Here is an 18,655-nt window from a genome sequence, read left to right on the forward strand (position 1 = left end):
CTACCATTTAGCCCCTAGTATAGGGAAAATAATAATCAAAGAACAAAATATCAAAATAGATCCTGGTTAACCGTTTTTCCTTAATCCTTAAATAATTCAACAAAATGAATAAGTTTAGAGAAAAAAAGTGCACATATTTATTTAACGTATTTTTAAAAGTGTATATATAGACATTGAACAACCCAACCTTCCCATACCTGCATATAGTTGCCTTCCCGATATGGGTAGGATTCTAACACTGTTTCCTTTTCATTTTCGTATGGTCTATGATCGTTTTCTTTTTTTGCATTTTTCCTTTTAATATCCTGAAGATGTCCTCTGCAATAGGGACGAAACGTTGATTATTTTATAAATTTTATAAATTCATTCGGTTTTTCTTTTTTCAAAACAACATAACGTCAACCATCGCTGGTATTTTTATTTTATTTTTATTCATATATATATATATATATATATATATATATATGCGTATATTTATACTAAGTAAAACATATATATATATATATATATATATATATATATATATATATATATATATATATATATATATATACAGTACATGAGGCCCGAGCAAAGCCGGGATAAACAGCTAGTAGTACATGAGGCCCGAGCAAAGCCGGGATAAACAGCTAGTATATATATATATATATATATATATATATATATATATATATATATATATATATACTAGCTGTTCTAGCTAGTATATATATATATATATATATATATATATATATATATATATATATATATATATATATACTAGCTGTTTATCTAATATAAATATATATATATACTAGCTGTTTATCCCGGCTTTGCTCGGGCCTCATGTAGTACTGTTTATAACTTGCCGTATGTGTGAATACACTTTATGTAATATTTCAAATGTTTAGACCGTAAATTGTCTGAGTAATTTCGTAGAGACCGCAGAGGTATTTTTTTTTTAAATTTTGACTCCAATTTTGACCCCCCCTAAAATTTATTGTTTTGGTCTCAAATCAAAATAAAAAGTTTTACCTATGTTCAAGTTACCTACATCTAAAATTTCAAGTGTTTAGACCCAAAATTGGCGCAGGAGTTTTGTAGAATCTGCAAAGGTCAACTCTTTCAACGTTTACCTTTTGGTAACGAAATTTTCGCCCCAAAACTGATTAAAATGCTTGCCATATGTCTGAATACCCGTTATGTAAATTTTCAAATGGTCAAACCAAAAATTTGTTGAATAGTTTGCTAGAAACCGCAAAGGTCAAATCTTTTGAACTTTGACCGCTTGAAAGCTCGAATTTTCGACCCAAACAGATAAAAAAGCTTGCCCATGTCTGAATACCCGTTATGTAAATGACAAAGTTCTCTCTGATTCTCTCTCCTCTGATCTCAAGCGCGTGGTTCAGTGGGGGAAAATGTAGCTGGTTACCTTTAATGCATCCAAAACCAAACACCTATCCTTACATTATCAACGCTCTGATCCCCATCTGGCATCAATTGTGATGGATGGCTCTCGTCTGGGTGAGGCCCCGTGTTTTGACAAGCTTCTGGGTTTGACCTTTACTCATGATCTGAAATGGAACATGTACATCAAGTCTGTTGCCAAGGTCGCTGGAAAGATGGTGAGATCCTTCTACCGCTCCAGAAGATATCTCACTACTGATGCAATTCTCTATCTATATAAAAGCCAAGTACGTCCAAGGATGGAATACTGTTGCCATATCTGGATAGGAGCTGCTACAAACAGCCTATCCTGCCTTAACAGAGTACAAAATAGACTTCGTGGCTTAGTGGGGGATGCCCTTTTCTCTACCCTGTAACCTCTCTCGCACAGAAGAGACGTTGCGAGCCTATCCTTGTTTTATCGTTATTTCCATGGCAGGTGTTCGTCTGAACTCCAATCTCTGGTCCCCCCTCGCCAATCTTTCACGAAAAACACCCGTCTAGCTGAATCCACTGTGAAAAATTTCCCTCACTCTATATCTGTGCCTAAATCAAAACGTGAATTCCATGAACAAAGCTTCTTTCTTAGAACTGCACGCCTGTGGAACTCTGTTTCGTCTGCCTGCTTCCCACCAAACTACAACTTGGATGTCTTTAAGTCCAACGTTAACAAATTCCTAATGAACCGCCCCTTAAGTAAACACTTCATCAAATCTCCACACTAACGTAATGTACTTGCAATAACCCTTATCCCTGAGTGGCTTCCGGGCCTTGATAAGTGGTGATCACTGTGTAAAAAAAATGTAAATGTTCAAATGTTTAAACCAAAATTTAAGTAATAGGGTAGAGACCTCAGAGGTCAAATGTTTTAAACATTGACCCCTATTTTGTCCCCTTAACATTCATTGTTTTGGTCTCAAATCAAATTAAAAAGTTTGATCCATGTCCAAGTAACCTATATCTAAAATTTCAAGTGTTTCGGCCCATAATTGGCGGAGGAGTTTGGTAGAATTTTCAAAGGTCAAATCATTGAACTTTGACCCCCTTGACAGCCAAATTTCTGGCCGAAAACCGATTAAAAAGATTTTCCCAAATCTCAATACCCCTTATGTCAAATCTTGAGTCTGTAGACAGAAAATTGACAGAGTTATTTGGTAGGGAAATGTACACACACAGACACGAACAGAGAGAATTTCACTTTATATGTATATATATATATATATATATATATATATATATATATATATATTTAACTACTTCGTTTAGTCACATAAATCAATATACGAAAGTATAAATGTATGCGTAAACTTTAAGTATTTACTTCAACAGTGCTCAATACGTATGTAGAGCTAGGTAGTAGTTTATCTATCGCCATATATATTTTATAACCTCTCTTTCTCTCTCTCTCTCGCTCTCTTTATATATATATATATATATATATATATATATATATATATATATATATATATATATATATATATATATATATATTTCGACCGTCGACGGTCGAGTTTCAATCCTGACTTGAGGTAGTTGCTTTTCTATCCGCCCTGTTGAACTGTAATAGTACAGTATGTGGATGACTCTCCTCCCCCCGTCTCTCTCTCTCTCTCTCTCTCTCTCTCTCTCTCTCTCTATATATATATATATATATATATATATATATATATATATATATATATATATATTAGGACTTTTGCCTCTTGCCAACCACCGAAACAGTAGTATGTTCAGTGTAGCGACTTTGTAATATTTGTCTATATAAATAAAAATATTATATTTTGCTCTTTTTTATTGAGCACTCTTGATAACCTCATTTTAATTCATGAGTTGTCTGTCTTGAATACCTTCAACTTTGTGTGTGTATGTATATATATATATATATATATGTGTGTGTATGTATATATATATATATATATATATGTGTGTGTGTGTTTCTATTTACTTTATTCAAGTTTTATAAAGTTCGTCTACTTTTACTTCTTTATAAATTTCATATATACTATTTATTTAAATCCACACTCAAGTAGTTGCCTAATTTACATATTACGTTTACTAAAATCTATTTTAATAATCAACTCAATGTTATTAATCGTTTTTAGCAACAGAATTTGCTTAATTGTTGTATTAAGGAATATTATTTAAAGTTGATTTGTTTAATTTATTTTTAAGTTAATTTATTTGTAATTGTTTGTTAAAGCTGACACATAAAGCGTACTTCCGTTTAAAACAGAATTATTCTTTAATTTAAGATAAATAAAAAAAAATTATGAATAGATATCAAACATATTACATTTAATAAAATCTATTTTAATTATTAACGCGATGTTATTAAACGTTTTTAGTAACAGAATTGGTTTCGTTGTTGGGTTTACGAATAGTGTTAAAAGTTGATTCATTTCATTTATTTTTTATTTAATTTATTTTTAATTATTTGCTAAAGCCGATATAAATCGAGCCTACTTCCGTTTTTTTTAACGGAAGTAGGTTTATCTATTGAAAACATAAGCAAAAAGATTTGTGAATGTATTTAAAATTTAATTCGGCAGAACGCAGCTCACAGCTGTTCACAGAGAGGCACGTTTAAAGTGGCACGCACAAATCTCTCTCTCTCTCTCTCTCTCCCCTCTTTTATTGTACTTGAGAAGAATTGAACCTTAATCTATATATATAAAAGCGAAAATGTTTGTTTGTGTGTGTGTGTGCGTTTTCGTATATGTCCGAGAAAGGCTTTTCCCGAGAAGCGATCGGTCGGCTCACTTCTTCTTAAAACTTTTTATATCACGTGTAAATCGTAATATCTACGAGTTAACAACGGGGTTCGCCTGTCTATTTAATTTGCCCGACTTTGAAAAGCTAAATAACATTTTTCGATCACCGCGTGTGGATTGGGTTTTTTCATATAATAAAAACGAAACTAAGCTTAACACATGGTTCCCGGCGCGATCGCCAGGAACGTCCAAACATTGCGGAGTTTCTCCTTATATCAGACAATTGCTATTCAATTTGGACAACCCCCTTTAAATGCGAAGATGGTTTTCCTCCCACAATCATTTTGGGGAAGCCAAGACTACCCCGCATTAAAACAAAGTAAACAAACCCCAAAAAGCTGACCCGCAGTAAATAAAATACCGCCACGTCATCGTAACGCTCCCGCGATGACCTCATTAAGTGGCCACCTTCCAATCAAACCTTTTTGATTCACTTTATAACCCTTAACTTAACACGCTTATCAATTTCTATCACTCGTGGCCGAGATGGTTAGGTGGTTGGCTTTTCCCCCTTTTGTTTCCACATTTACGTCAAGGCTTCGGGGTTCAATCCTACCTTCCTACTAAAACTACCCCCGCTAGTCTATATATATGAAAGTGAAAATGTGTGTGTATGTATGTATGTGTGTTTGTATGTCTCGCAAAAACTGTCGACACATGCCACGGATTTTCGCCAAATAGGTATCAATTTCAACCTCGAACCTTCGCCCGACAAATATCGAAAAATTGGCCCAAAACATTAATTCCTTCACCCTAAACTAGCCATTTTTGTACAGGGAGGGGGTAGCAAAAAACCGTCCTCTCATGACAAGATGGCTTCTACGCATGCGCAAATAACGTCGGAACATGATTTAGTTTAAATATTAATAAAAACCGTTGCAATTTCGTCAACGTTCTCTTAGCTCACTTGATTAGAGCGCGGCGTCATTATCTAAAGGTTGTAAGTTCGAAGAGTGGTGTGAGATGTCTTTTCTTCGATTTTTAAAGTTTTAACATTGAAACAGGGTTATTTAAGCCATTTTTCACGTTCTATGTTTTTTTTTTAATTTTTTATTTTTCAGCTTTTTTAAAGAAGTTTTAACGTTCGTTTTTCTGTTTTTTTCCCATCACATTCGCGTTTTCTTTTTTTTATTTTTGTTTTTCCGAATTTAAGAAATTTTAACATTGTTCGTTTGCCTTACGTTAGTTTATTTTTTTTTCGATTTTTAAAAGTTTTAACATTTTTTAAAATTTTATAATATTAAAACAGGGTAATTACTTCGCTTATTTTTTGTTTGGATTTACCCCCCCCCCCTGCCCGAGCACACACACCTCTAAACACTCGGGCAACGCCGGGTACCCCCGCTAGTATAAACTAAAAGCCGATAACCGTTAGTGATATTTGTGTGTGTGTGTTTGTGTGTGTGTGTGTGTTTGTTTGTATGTGTGTTTGTGTGTGTGTGTGTGTTTGTGTTTGTGAGATAGACGACATGATTACTTTTTCTATTCTCTCTCTCTCCCTCTCTCTCTATTCTATTTCTATCGATCTATCTATTTATCTATTTATCTATATCGCGCCTTCTCCCCTCTCGTCTTTTTCTGTCTGCCCCTCTCTCTATATATATACATCCCAATAGACTAATGACGTGTGTGCGTGTGTATTATAATATAATCGATTAAAAAAAAATAATAAAACGATGCGACTTTTATTCTGAAACTCTACAGGTGAACACACCAAGGTCAATTGTTGAACGTTGTAAAACTGGACTTAGACTAAAGTAAATATAATCGACAATTGTTACTTAATCAGTTAAATACTATTACAGTTACGCAAACTTTCAGAGCAAAATTAATTCCACTATGATTTTGAAATAACTTATTTTTACTTAAAATAAAAAGAAGAAGAAATTCTAGTGTTACGATCAGGATTCGGTTCTGGGGTTCGGGAAGGAGTGAGTCACTCGATCGACAACAGCACGTTTCTGCCCTCTTCTTTTCCAATGGATCACACCTGGCCTCTCGCTACGAATGTCACACCGCACAATCTGAACGTCAGCAACACGAAATACTTTTCAAGAGAAGATGTTCACGACTCTTTTCTTTTTCTCTCTTGCAGGGAATTTTTCCCAGCTTTTATATCCTATTAAAAAAAAAAAAAAAAGCTTCCCCCATCATGCCCTGCCTTCCCAAGATGCCCTTCCGGTATATAAATGAGCTAGCCAGCCTTTCTTTCTTCTTCCCCAAAGATCTATGCAGATATGCCCGGTACGTCATATATTACTTATTTGTTTTTGTTTTGTTTTTGTTTCTAACCATAACCTAGCCTTAAACGGTACCATTTTTCCCCTTTCGCATATACCCCATAGAAATCAATGCACTAAAGTATAGAAGTGTCATGGTAAATATTTTATAATTAATGCATTTGCTTTGAAATTCTGTACATTGCACAAAAATCGCATCATTATTTAAGAAACGCGTATTTTATTTAACTTTTATGGTTCAAAAACTGTACCAGTACCAAACTATTAATTTGAACAGATTTCGACACTGCAGGATAGCATGTCGAAAATTCAAAATATGTTTAGATTTTATATTTTTATGTGTTTTAAAGCGGATAATCACGCATGTTAACTTCCGGAGCCTTTGCTGCGTGATAGATAGACCGGAAGTAGATTTCGCATCCCTGCTGAACAAACATCCAGGAGTTTCCTTTTTCTTATAAATATATTTATTCAGTTTTATGAATGTATTGCATATAATTTTTTTGTTCAAATAAACATGGTGGCGCTTCTACACTATCAGAACGAAATTTTGTAGTCGATAAATGGAGTTTTCAGATAAAAACCAATAGTTTCTACTGATTTTTTTGTCAATTCTAATAAATTACAACGTTAGCTTCCAAATTATGCAGTCGAACTTACTTGGATATTACTGAATTATTAAAAAAAACTTTAATCGTGTTAGCAGGTGAAGAATTGCGACCATCTTTTTTTAATAAAATAAATTGAAACGGAAAATTACCTCCATTTTGAACTCCCCTGAATCTTACATAAGCAAATACGATCGTTTTCTTGAAACTCTATCTTCTATTTTCTTTAATATATAATTTTCTACTTTATCGATTTTCGTAATTTTTGGATATAACCATCTTAACAATATAAGGAATACATAGATACCATTTTTTTTTCATGTGTAATTCAGTATTTCCGAAATTTCGTCCTAATAGTGTAGAAGCGCCAATATATTTGTTTAGATATTTTTAAAAATATATTTATTTATAGGCAACATTTTCACTATCAACGAGATGAATGTAGTTAAGATTCCTGGCTTAGGATGGGTGGTAGTCTAGCAGAACTGAAGAGCTGTGATACAGCAAAACAGTCTGTGTATAACTATATAAGCCCCCTCTTCTTCACAGATCACTTTCTTTACATTATATCACTTGCTACTTAGCGTAATGCAAAGCTTTTTAGAAATAAACAAATGGGACACTTTAAAAGTGGCGGCCAATGTTTATATAAGGTAGAACGATAAAATTGTCGTTCTAGAAAAGACGACATGATTCCATTTCCCTTTGATGAAAACCGGTTTTCTTTCTTTGTTGCAGATCATCTACTAGTCGGCTAAATGTGTATGAACCCCAAAGAGCGATAGGAGTCTTCTATCATGTCGGAAAGCGACACAATGTTCCAAGAGTGAGATCGGAGATCCATCGCTGTACAACCCATGCTCTCTACCGATCCAAGTTATAACAGCAGGACAATTGCCAGCGCCTTCAAAATGCAACGCTGGATTGCCACACACACACACACACACACACACACACACACACACACACACACACACACACACACACACACACAGACAGACAGACAGACAGACAGACAGAGTGATAAAAACAAAGTTTATGGCCACGGTGGTTTAAAGTGAGGGCCACGTCATGCCACCTCAATCTTTAAAGTCGGCTTGAAAGTCAACACCAAAGTGCACCTGGATGTGGTGAATATCTGGTGCAATCCTGGGTGTGATAGCAGGGCTTGATGCCGGCCTACAAATCCCAAGAGAGATAGGTTTGGCTTCAGAAAGAGTGCTACGACTTTGTAGCCTTCTCTTACTGCTCCTCCCTTCTCCCTCGAACTGAACCAGCTGGACTACTCCGTTTGATCATACACCGACAGCATCACCGACATGACCTTCCACTACACCGCATCCACCCAGTATTCGCCGAGCTCCCACCGGCGCTTGTGAAAAAAACATGCTCCCAGTTCCGCACACGTATCGAGGTGGTGATTGAGGCTGAAGGTGGCTACATTGAATAGATGTCAGCTGTACTACATAATCAAGTTACCTAAATTGATGTTTTCAATAAAAGTTTTAAAATAAACCTGTAGTGTTGTTTTCTTTATGGCGACAAATTTATTTTTCCATTTTGTATAAAAACGTTAGAGTAGAATTGCCGACGATCAACTAAATGACTGTAGGTTCGATTTCTGATTTAGGGTGACTGTAAATGACACTATATATATATATATATATATATATATATATTTATATAATTCATGTAAAATAATTATTCATCCAACCAAAATTCAAACATTGAAATATAATAAAAAAAATCCTTCAATTGCCGATTCTGATTTAAATTACACCAATGGTTCTACTGTAGTGAAATTGCTTTCTCTCACTCATATATATATATATATATATATATATATATATACATAATTTTTAAAATATAATTATCCACTGACACGTGTTTCGTCGTCTACGAGTCATCAAAGTGGCTGAATCTAGTGAGAATCGAAATACGGACCCCATGATAAGAAGCCTAAACCTCTACCACGCGTGTAATCTCGCGCGACTACTGAATGTGTCGCGTTTTTATGTAGATATTTTTATTTGTTTGGTTAGCGATGCTTTTTTGAATACATTCAATTATTTACACGAAAGTGCATTTTTACCTAAATGCGAGTTGGGAATAATTTTCCTATTGATCAATTTGGTAACCCCTAAACGGAGAGCGGCATATATATATATATATATATATATATATATATATATATATATATATATATATATATATATATATATAAATGTGACAAATCCAATATTTTTCTCGATTCTGATACAATTACCGATTCCGATGCTAAAAAAATATTCTCAGATTACCGTAAAAACTATGCACTATATGCATATTTTCGCAAACGTAAAACATATATTTTTGAAGTGAACTTTAGAGTTTATTTTTAGTGGCAGATTAATTCAATAATTTTTTATCATTTTATCTTCGGTGTTGGCAATGAAAAATTATGTTTAGAACAAGTAGACATCCTCACTGTAATCTCTGAACGTATATACCATTCACTGGACAAAGCGGGGGAGGGCAGAGCGGTAGCTCTAGATATATCCAAGGCTTTTGACAGGGTATGGCATGAGGGTCTCCTCAGGAAAATTAAATCATACGGTATCACTGGTAAAATACTTAACATAATTAAATCCTTCTTAGATGAGAGAAAAATCCAGGTTGTCCTCGATGGTCGTACATCTAAACAGTGTGATATAAATGCGGGAGTGCCTTGGGGGTCTATCCTTGGACCTCTATTGTTCCTAATATTCATTAATGACCTCCCCGACAAAACTGCCTCTGAGATGGGTATACATGCTGATGACACCACATTCTATAACAGGCATGACAGGAAAACAAATAAACACATAACTAAAGAAATGGCAAAAACACTAGAGGATGACCTCCAATCTGTAGTGGAATGGGGGCAAAAATGGATGGTCACATTCAATGCTGCCAAGACTAAACTGGTTTCCTTCAATAATTACAAGAAACCTTCTCTGCCACCAGAGCAATGGCCAGTGACTCCATGTCTGAGAGTACATCTTTCAAACTGATTGGCCTAACGTTCACAGGAAACATGAGTTGGAACAATTATATTGAAAACATTGCCAGGGCCGCTGCGAAAAAGTTAGGCTCTCTCTACCGTGCAAGAAAACTACTTACACCTGAAAGTATCCTGTATCTCTATAAGGCCACCATTCGCCCATGTATGGAGTATTGTTGTCACATTTGGGCTGGTGCATCTGCTGCTAGTCTCTCGCTCCTAGACAAGGTTCAAAAGAGAGTCGCCAATCTGATAGGCCCTGAACTGGCATCTAAGCTTCAGCCTCTGTCCCATCGACGAAACGTTGCATCCCTCTGCCTGTTCTACAAGTATTTTAATGGTGAATGCTCTGACGAACTGCAGGCACTTGTGCCCCCACGACGTAGACACCCTCGACAAACCCGACAGGAAGCTAAATCCCACCCCCCACACTGTAGAGATCCCTAGATGTAGAAGATCTTTCTACTCCAGCAGTTTCTTCCCCAGAACCGCTAGAATTCCATTCCAGGTCCCTGCTTCCCCAACTGTACTGACATGCAGAAGTTCAAGTGTAACGTGAACCGACATCTTGCCGCCCAAATCCCAACATAGTGCCCCAGTAGCTGCTGCCCCTGATGGTATCCCCCTACACCACAGTGGCAATGTGCCTTGTTTGGGGTGAGAATGTAATAAAAAAAACCCCCAAAAAACAAAAGTAAATAAACAATTAAAGGAATCGTTTTTAGCCTCAGAAAATAGGCACTAATTTTTCCAATCCCGATACCGATCCCGATTCCGATTTCGATTAATCGTCCCAACACTACTTATTAGCACAAATTTCAAAAATGTATAAAAACCACTTTTGTTGTGAACTAAAAGGCATTTTCAATAGAATTTTAATTGTTAACAATAAAGATTTTTTAAAAATATATTTTCAAATTAATGTTAATTAGTATTATAATTAATTATACATTTTTATGTTTATTCTCTGATGAAAAAAGCCTATCTTTGAAAATCCATGGATTAAGGATTAATCTTTATTTTGATTCTTTGTTTGAATCTTGCCGGAGAACATATTCAATTGCTTGTCTGCTTTCGTTGTCATTAGATCATTTCTAGAGTATACTTGTGTATGCGAATGTGCGTGTGTATATGTTTGTGTGTGTGTATGTGTGTGAGAGACGCGGGGAAAAGAGAGAGTAACGATATAGGTAGATAGATAAATAGACAGAAATAGAATAGAGAGAGAATAGAAAAAGTAATCAGGTCGTCTGTCACACACACGTGTACACACGTACACACACATACACACACACGTTCACACGTACACAACATGCACATAGACACACATATACACACACATACACAAACACACACACAAATATCACTAACGGTTATTGACATTTAGTTTATATTAAGGTTCGATTCTTCTCAAGTACAATAAAAAGAAAAAATACATAAAATATCAAAAGTAAAAATAATAACAAAAATAATCGAAATTTCTTCAGCCAATGAAGCAGATCGATTATGTGAATTTGTATTGATTCTGGCCGCGTTCGGCCGGATCTTCTCGCAGAACTCGGTCATGTCATATAGATTTGGTGAATAGTGATTTGCTGCCAACCAATCTTTGGTTTTTGTTCTTGTTTTACAATGAGGCATTTAGAATTTGCTGGAAGAATTCAGACGTTTAGAAGCTGGGAATTATTATTTCCGTAGCAACACAGAACGGAAAGCAAAGGTAGCCATGTTTTATCCTCTTGATAAAATGGGAGGTTATGCTTATGGTTAGAGTCAGGTTTAAAGAGGTACAGATGATGGATTGATCACCAACATGGACTAACAAACTGAGCGAATGGTGTTCATATCCGCTCCATTCTATCGTTTCCTTTTAACTATAGATGTCGGCAACCTTCACGTGATCCTTCCTGTGTGCCTCTTACTCTAGAACCGATTGGGGATTAACAATGACACTTTTCACATCTCCTAGTATTTTATATATCAATAAGTCCACCATTTACCAAGGCGTGGAGTATTGTTGCCACATTTTAGCCGGTGCACCAAATATTAATCTCTTCTTCCTGGTCAAGGTTTAAAAAAAGCCTTCTTAAACTAATAAGTCCCGCACTGTCAACCAAGCTCCAGCCCCTGTCCCATCGCCGCAATGTTGCATCCTTGTACTTGTTTTACAAGTACTTCAACGGAATATGTTCCAACGAACTTGTTGCATTAGTGCTGTCCCCTTCCCATCAGCGTAAATACATCCGACCCACCAGAAAAGCAGCAAAATCACACCACTTTACTGTAGATGTCTCCAAAGCTCTCTACTCTAATAAATTCTTGAACTTGAAATTCCATTCCTGGTCCCCGTTTTCCTATATCCTATATGTTTGACTGTACTAACATGAAAAAATTTAAATGTAAGCTGAACAAGTATCTGGCTGCTCAACTCTCCACTTACGTGTAGGATGTCGCTAATCTAACTCTCAATTCACAGTTGCAATGGCAGTGTCCTCTGTTCCTATTTACAGTGCCTCCCCACGGGACAGGGTTAGACACCAGAGTCGTTTTTTAACGTGGAGAAAAGGAACAAAAATAAAAATTGTCTCAGTCGTGAAGGATTTCTCCTCCACTGACAGAGAACAAGAAATTGAAGTGCAGCATCCGAAGAACAGATACTACACTTTGATCTTGTCCCGAATGGTCGATATCCCGGATACACTGTGTAAATGCACTGTAAATACACACACGTAGACATGTAGACACCTGGAACCCAACACGTTGTATACAGTCTACGTCGCAAGGAACATAGGGGCAAGTAATAACCCGACTCCTTTTTTTACAACGTCACGGTCGCTCTGTGCACACGTTCTTTTTATAGTTATATATTTTTTCTTTTCGGTAACGTCACTTTGCATACGACTTGGCATTTGCATACTACTGACATACTCTGTTATACAAGCGCAATTATAATTTCTTACTTTTGCTTTTCCTTCTTTTTTGTTACAAACGGGTTTATTTGAAAAATTGAGTGCACATCAATTATTCATTTTTTTTCTTTTTTCTTCTTTTTCTTTTTTAGATTGATGCTTTTCTTTCCTTCTTTTTAAATATTTAATCCTGGTAAATTTTTTTATGGTTCAAGTTCAAACCAAATAAGTAATAAAACAAAAAGAGATAGAAAAAACTAACAAAGTATTTTTCTTACATGGTTTTTTATCTTCACACATTGACGTGTCCGATATAAGTGCAGCGGCAGTGACGTTGTTGTAACACGAGTCCCATATCCCCACGGGTTGACCTGAAAAAAAAGGAAAGGAAGACATTTTATTTTGATGACAAAACTTGGTACCAAATTGTTCAACAGGGCTTAACACAGAAATCTATGACAATTTTGCAAGTCAATATCTTAGAAAATATATTTAACACGGATTCATTTATATTTCAAGTGTCGTGTTTGTACAACATTAACATCAGCTTAAGATTAAAATTAGATGCAATAGGAAAAGTAAACCAGCTTATTAACCTGTGTTATCCATTAGTATATTTAATTAGACGTTGTATTGTGTTTCTTATTTTATTTGGCTACTAGCATGGGTGCCCGGCGTTGCCCGGGTATTTGGAGGTGTATGTTGAGCAAAAAAAAAAAGCGTTCAATTTTTTTAAACTTTGAGCCCTATTATGACCCCTCAAAATGTATTGGTTTGGGCTCAAATAAAGTTATTAAGTTAGATCCACGTCTAAAAAACCTATATCTAAAATTTCGATTGTTTAGACCCCAAATTGTCGAAGGAGTAAGGTAGAGTTCTCAAAGGTCAAATCGTTGAACTTTGACCCTTTAACAGCCAAATTTCTGGCCAAAACCCAATAACAAAACTTTTCCCAAATCTCAGTACCCAGTATATCAAATGTCGAGTCTGTAAACTTAAAATTGATACAGTTATTGCGTGGGGAAATGTACACAGACAGACAGACACTTTCACTTTTATATATAAGAGCAAATAGCTAATAAAACATGTTAAAAATACTTTAAAAAAGAGTTAAAAACATATTTAATCTGAAAATGAAACGCGGAGTTTCGAAGAAATACTTTCCTTCTCATCAGAGGGTAGGAATTAGCAAAATGCGGGATCGGATTTTGCATAAAAATGTATTTGATGAAACTGCAAGTAAGTCAAAGATCTTACTTGATAACAAAAAGTGAAGCAGAGGGAATATGGTGAAGAAAAGGGTGATTTCACGTGAATGGATAGTCTGGTGAAAGGTAAATTATCCAATGACGGTAAAATCAAAATATATAAATCCAAGAAAGTTAAATTAAATTTCCATTCGCACAAGTAAAATCCAAGGAAATCACGTAATTGGAAGATGGTCCAAAATAATGCAAAAGGCAGAAATCCGTGGAATAATTCACAAATATGTACAAGGAAAAAGGGGAAAAATTCCAATAATATTGACACGGCTGCCGAGACGAAGTGTAATTAAGAAAAATCAGTGAAAAAGAAGAGCTATATATATACACACACACACACACACAAACACACACACACACACACACATATATATATATATATATATATATATATATATATATATATATATATATATATATATATATACTTAAAAAACCGATAAGGTAGTGGAATATATATATATATAATCAGAAAAAAGAACCCAGTTGTGTTTAATCAAACGTGCTTATATATATATATATATATATATATGTGTATATATATATATATATGTATATATATATATATATATATATATATATATATATATATATATATATATAATATATAAGCACGTTTGATTAAACACAACTGAGTTCTTTTTTCTGATTTTGTTGGATAGCTTTTCAATTCGCCGAGCGCATTTTTTTTTATTTCGGCTGGTATGTTGTCTATTATGGCGCCCAGTAGTCGTTTGGCCATATTCATCGCAAGCGCTTTCAATCGGTATATCTGATCGTCGTCAGGAGCGATAATTGTTGTTGTTGTTGTTGTTGTTGTTGTTGTTGTTGTTGTTATTGAGGCTTGGTTTATTTATAGTAAGTTTTATTTAATTGTTTTTATTGGTTATAAATGTGGGTGCAGGAACAATATATAGTAATGATTTAAAAAAGAGCTTACGGTTTACTTTTCTCTTTGTACGTTAATACCTGAGCGATGAAGACATATTTGCTGCAAAGCTAAAAGTTAAAACATAAACCAATATCTATTACGTTACGCATGCATATTCGTAATGCCGTCGTTCGACCTTCACCTGGCAAATTCCATTTTTTGAATTTTCACATTTTTCACCGATTTTCCCTGACTAAAACCCAAATATAAGTTTCGCATTGGTTCGAATACCCTATATATTAAGTTTAATGTTTGTAGACCAAAAATGGACAGAGGAGTTTAAACAAAACAAAGTTTAGACCAAAAACTGACAGAGGAGTTTAAACAAATATATATATATATATATATATATAAATATATATATATATATATATATATATATATATATATATATATATATAGAAAGAACTTCGTGTTTTCTATAACCATTTTTACCCAAATATTACGCAAGTATAAATCATGTAGAATATCTGCATAAATATAATAACATGTAATAGTTAACTAAAGATGATCATTCCGTAATAAAACCGAAAAATCTAATAGGGAATTAATTAAAATGAATGTTTAAAAAAAAAATGTAAATTTGCTAGATCTTTTGCAACTGAATGCAATTCCACAACCCATATACAACGAAGTTGTATTTTCATTTCGAATAAATAAAAAAAGTGTTTTTAATATGAATATCAATACACACAGAAAATATATATATCGGAGTATATATATTAATGGTTACCTGTGGTGGTCTGCACCTAGTCTTTTGCACTACAGGGCCTGTTGTGCCTATATAGTATAATTCTGGATTTGCATCCTTGTTGGCACTTGCTGCATGTGTAATCAATGGTACGGATGGTGGGGACGATAAGGATAGACCGTATCATCTGAGATTTCATTTCCTGTTTCTTTATGTTGTTGCCCTGTGTGAGGTTTTACAGCAAATCTTTCAACTTCGTCTAAGCTACAAGCATCCAATGATGTAATCAAGTTATGGCGGGAAAGAACTTTATTGCTGAAGGGTTGCTCGGGTTGTGGCAGTCAGTGACAACCCAATGGACTCCGGAAATCCTTCTCACCGCCAGGAGCAACCCTTGCGCCCAGCTTAGTATCAACTGAGCTAAGGCTTATAACTGATATATAACTATTATTATAACCAGTTAACCACCTGTGTTCTTTGCTGATTCAGCAAAGCTGGAGTGACCCCTCCACGTGTAGGCTCCGGCGAGTGATAAGGAAACCTAGGTTTGCCCAGTTACCAGGGTGTCCCTCACGTTGTTGCCGACATAGTTTCACGGAAAGGCAATCCAATACAGTCGGTGCCAGTGCGGCTGCAGGAGTTGCCGAAAAGATGAATGCAGAGCTTTATTATTCGCCTATCGGATTTTTGTCGGAGGTTATTCCCTTATTCCCTTATTCCCTTATTCCTTGCTTTTTTCCAAGGTGTCTACAAAGAATTTAAGGCATTTGCTCATATTTGGTTGATTCATGCCCACCAGGACGTATTCAGGCGCCGGTGAGCCGTCGTTTCGCACATCTAGGTTCCAGCCACCTTCGAGTCTCTTGCAGTTCAGCCTGGGTTCATGAGCTGCACAGTGCCCATATATATATATATATATATATATATATATATATATATATATATATATATATATATATATATATATATATATATATATAAAATGTGAGAGAGAGAAAAGGAAAGTGACAGAAAGAGAGAGACCGTGTGTGTATGTGTGTGTGTGTGTGTGTGTGTGTGTGTGAGAGAGAGAGAGAGAGAGAGAGAGAGAGAGAGAGAGAGAGAGACTGTAATTGATAAATTCTTAGTCGCGATACTTATTTACATAATTGATCTCTGCGAGAATAATTCTCTACTTTTCACCTTCCCCCGCCCCACCCCTCCTCCCCGAGTGCTCTTTCCCCACTTTTCCCCTCCAAATTGAACAAATAGTCACCCGGACCAAAACAATGGATCCCCGGGGTACAATTCATGCGATTCTCTCGTTTGCAACGATGGGAATGGTTCCAGGGTTCGAGTATTATCGTCTCTCATCTTTCACAACTTTCCAGACATTGACTAATTGATAAAATTGCGCTTATTGCAATTCAGAATGTGTGTTTTGTTGTCACAATTCATAATTGATTGTTATGCAGTTCACATTCAACATATGTCGTAGTCTCAGAGGTTCAGGTATTAGTTTGGGACTCATTTAACAAGCACAACTACACACACACACACACACACACACACACACACACACACACATATATACATTTTATTTTTAAAATATAATTATCCACTGACACGTGTTTCGTCGTCTACGACCCACCATATATATACATATATACATCTAAATATATATATATATATATACATATATATATACACACACACACACATATATATATATATATATATACATATATATGCATATATATGCATGCATATATATACACACATATATACACATATATATACATATACACATATGTATACATATATATATATACATACACACATACACACACACACACACACACACACACACACACACACACACACACATATATATATATTTCTTTTATTAGGGGTAAACAGTTACATATGGTCGCTACAAATAGCCATCTGTTTCAGTCAAAGAGACGTGATTAGGCGACCTGGAACCTCACGACGCAAAAGAAAAAAAAAAAAGAAAAAAAAGAAAAAAAAAGAAGATTTTTTCTTTTGCGTCGTGAGGTTCCAGGTCGCCTAATGACGTCTCTTTGACTGAAACAGATGGCTATTTGTAGCGACCATATGTAACTGTTTACCCCTAATAAAAGAAATATTCCGCTCTTTTTATTGAGCACAATTTAACAACCTCGTTGTCTTCATTAGTTTTGACTTTTGAACACATCTGGATCTATATATATATATATATATATATATATATATATATATATATATATATATATATATATATATATATATATATATATATATAAATGAAATTGTCTGGGTGTGTGTCTGTGTGTGTGCATTTCCCTACCAAATTGCTCTGTCAATTTTCAGTCTAGACACTCTAGGTTTTATATAAGGGGTATTGAGATTTGGGAAATTTTTTATGGGGTTTCGGCCAGATATTTGGCTGTCACTGAGGTCAAAGTTAAACAATTTGACTTTTGAAAACTCTACCAAACTCCTCCGCCAATTTTGTGTCTAAACACTTGACTCCTATATCCTAAATAGGTTCTTTTTTCACTTTCTCTTTGCCTGGGCGTTTGAGCAAAAAAAAAAAGCAAAAAAAAAGCGGTCAATTGTTCAAAACTTTGACCCTTATTATGACCTCTTAACCTTTAATGTTTTGGGCTCAAATCAAGTTATTAAGTTAGATCCATGTCCAAGGAATCTATATCTAAAATATCGATTGTTTAGACCCCAAATTGTCGTCGGAGTTTGATAGAGTTCTCAAAGGTCAAATCGTTGAACTTTGACGCTTTAACAGCCAAATTT

The 18,655-nt window shown here is 35.0% G+C and overlaps 1 protein-coding gene across 2 annotated transcripts in view; it reads right to left on the reverse strand.

Moving 5' to 3' along the window:
* Window positions 1-18,655, reverse strand: part of LOC145297758 (uncharacterized) — an 859,574-nt gene that overhangs the window by 50,314 nt on the left and 790,605 nt on the right. For both annotated transcript variants that reach the window (XM_080143998.1, XM_080143999.1), the window contains exon 5: window positions 13,257-13,349. In XM_080143998.1, coding sequence (XP_080000124.1) covers window positions 13,257-13,349 — 93 coding nt within the window. The remainder of the gene's footprint in view (window positions 1-13,256; window positions 13,350-18,655) is intronic.

Source organism: Euprymna scolopes, chromosome 18, assembly GCF_053919585.1.
Source record: "Euprymna scolopes isolate OS-2025 chromosome 18, ASM5391958v1, whole genome shotgun sequence".
NCBI classification, from domain to species: Eukaryota; Metazoa; Mollusca; class Cephalopoda; order Sepiida; family Sepiolidae; genus Euprymna; species Euprymna scolopes.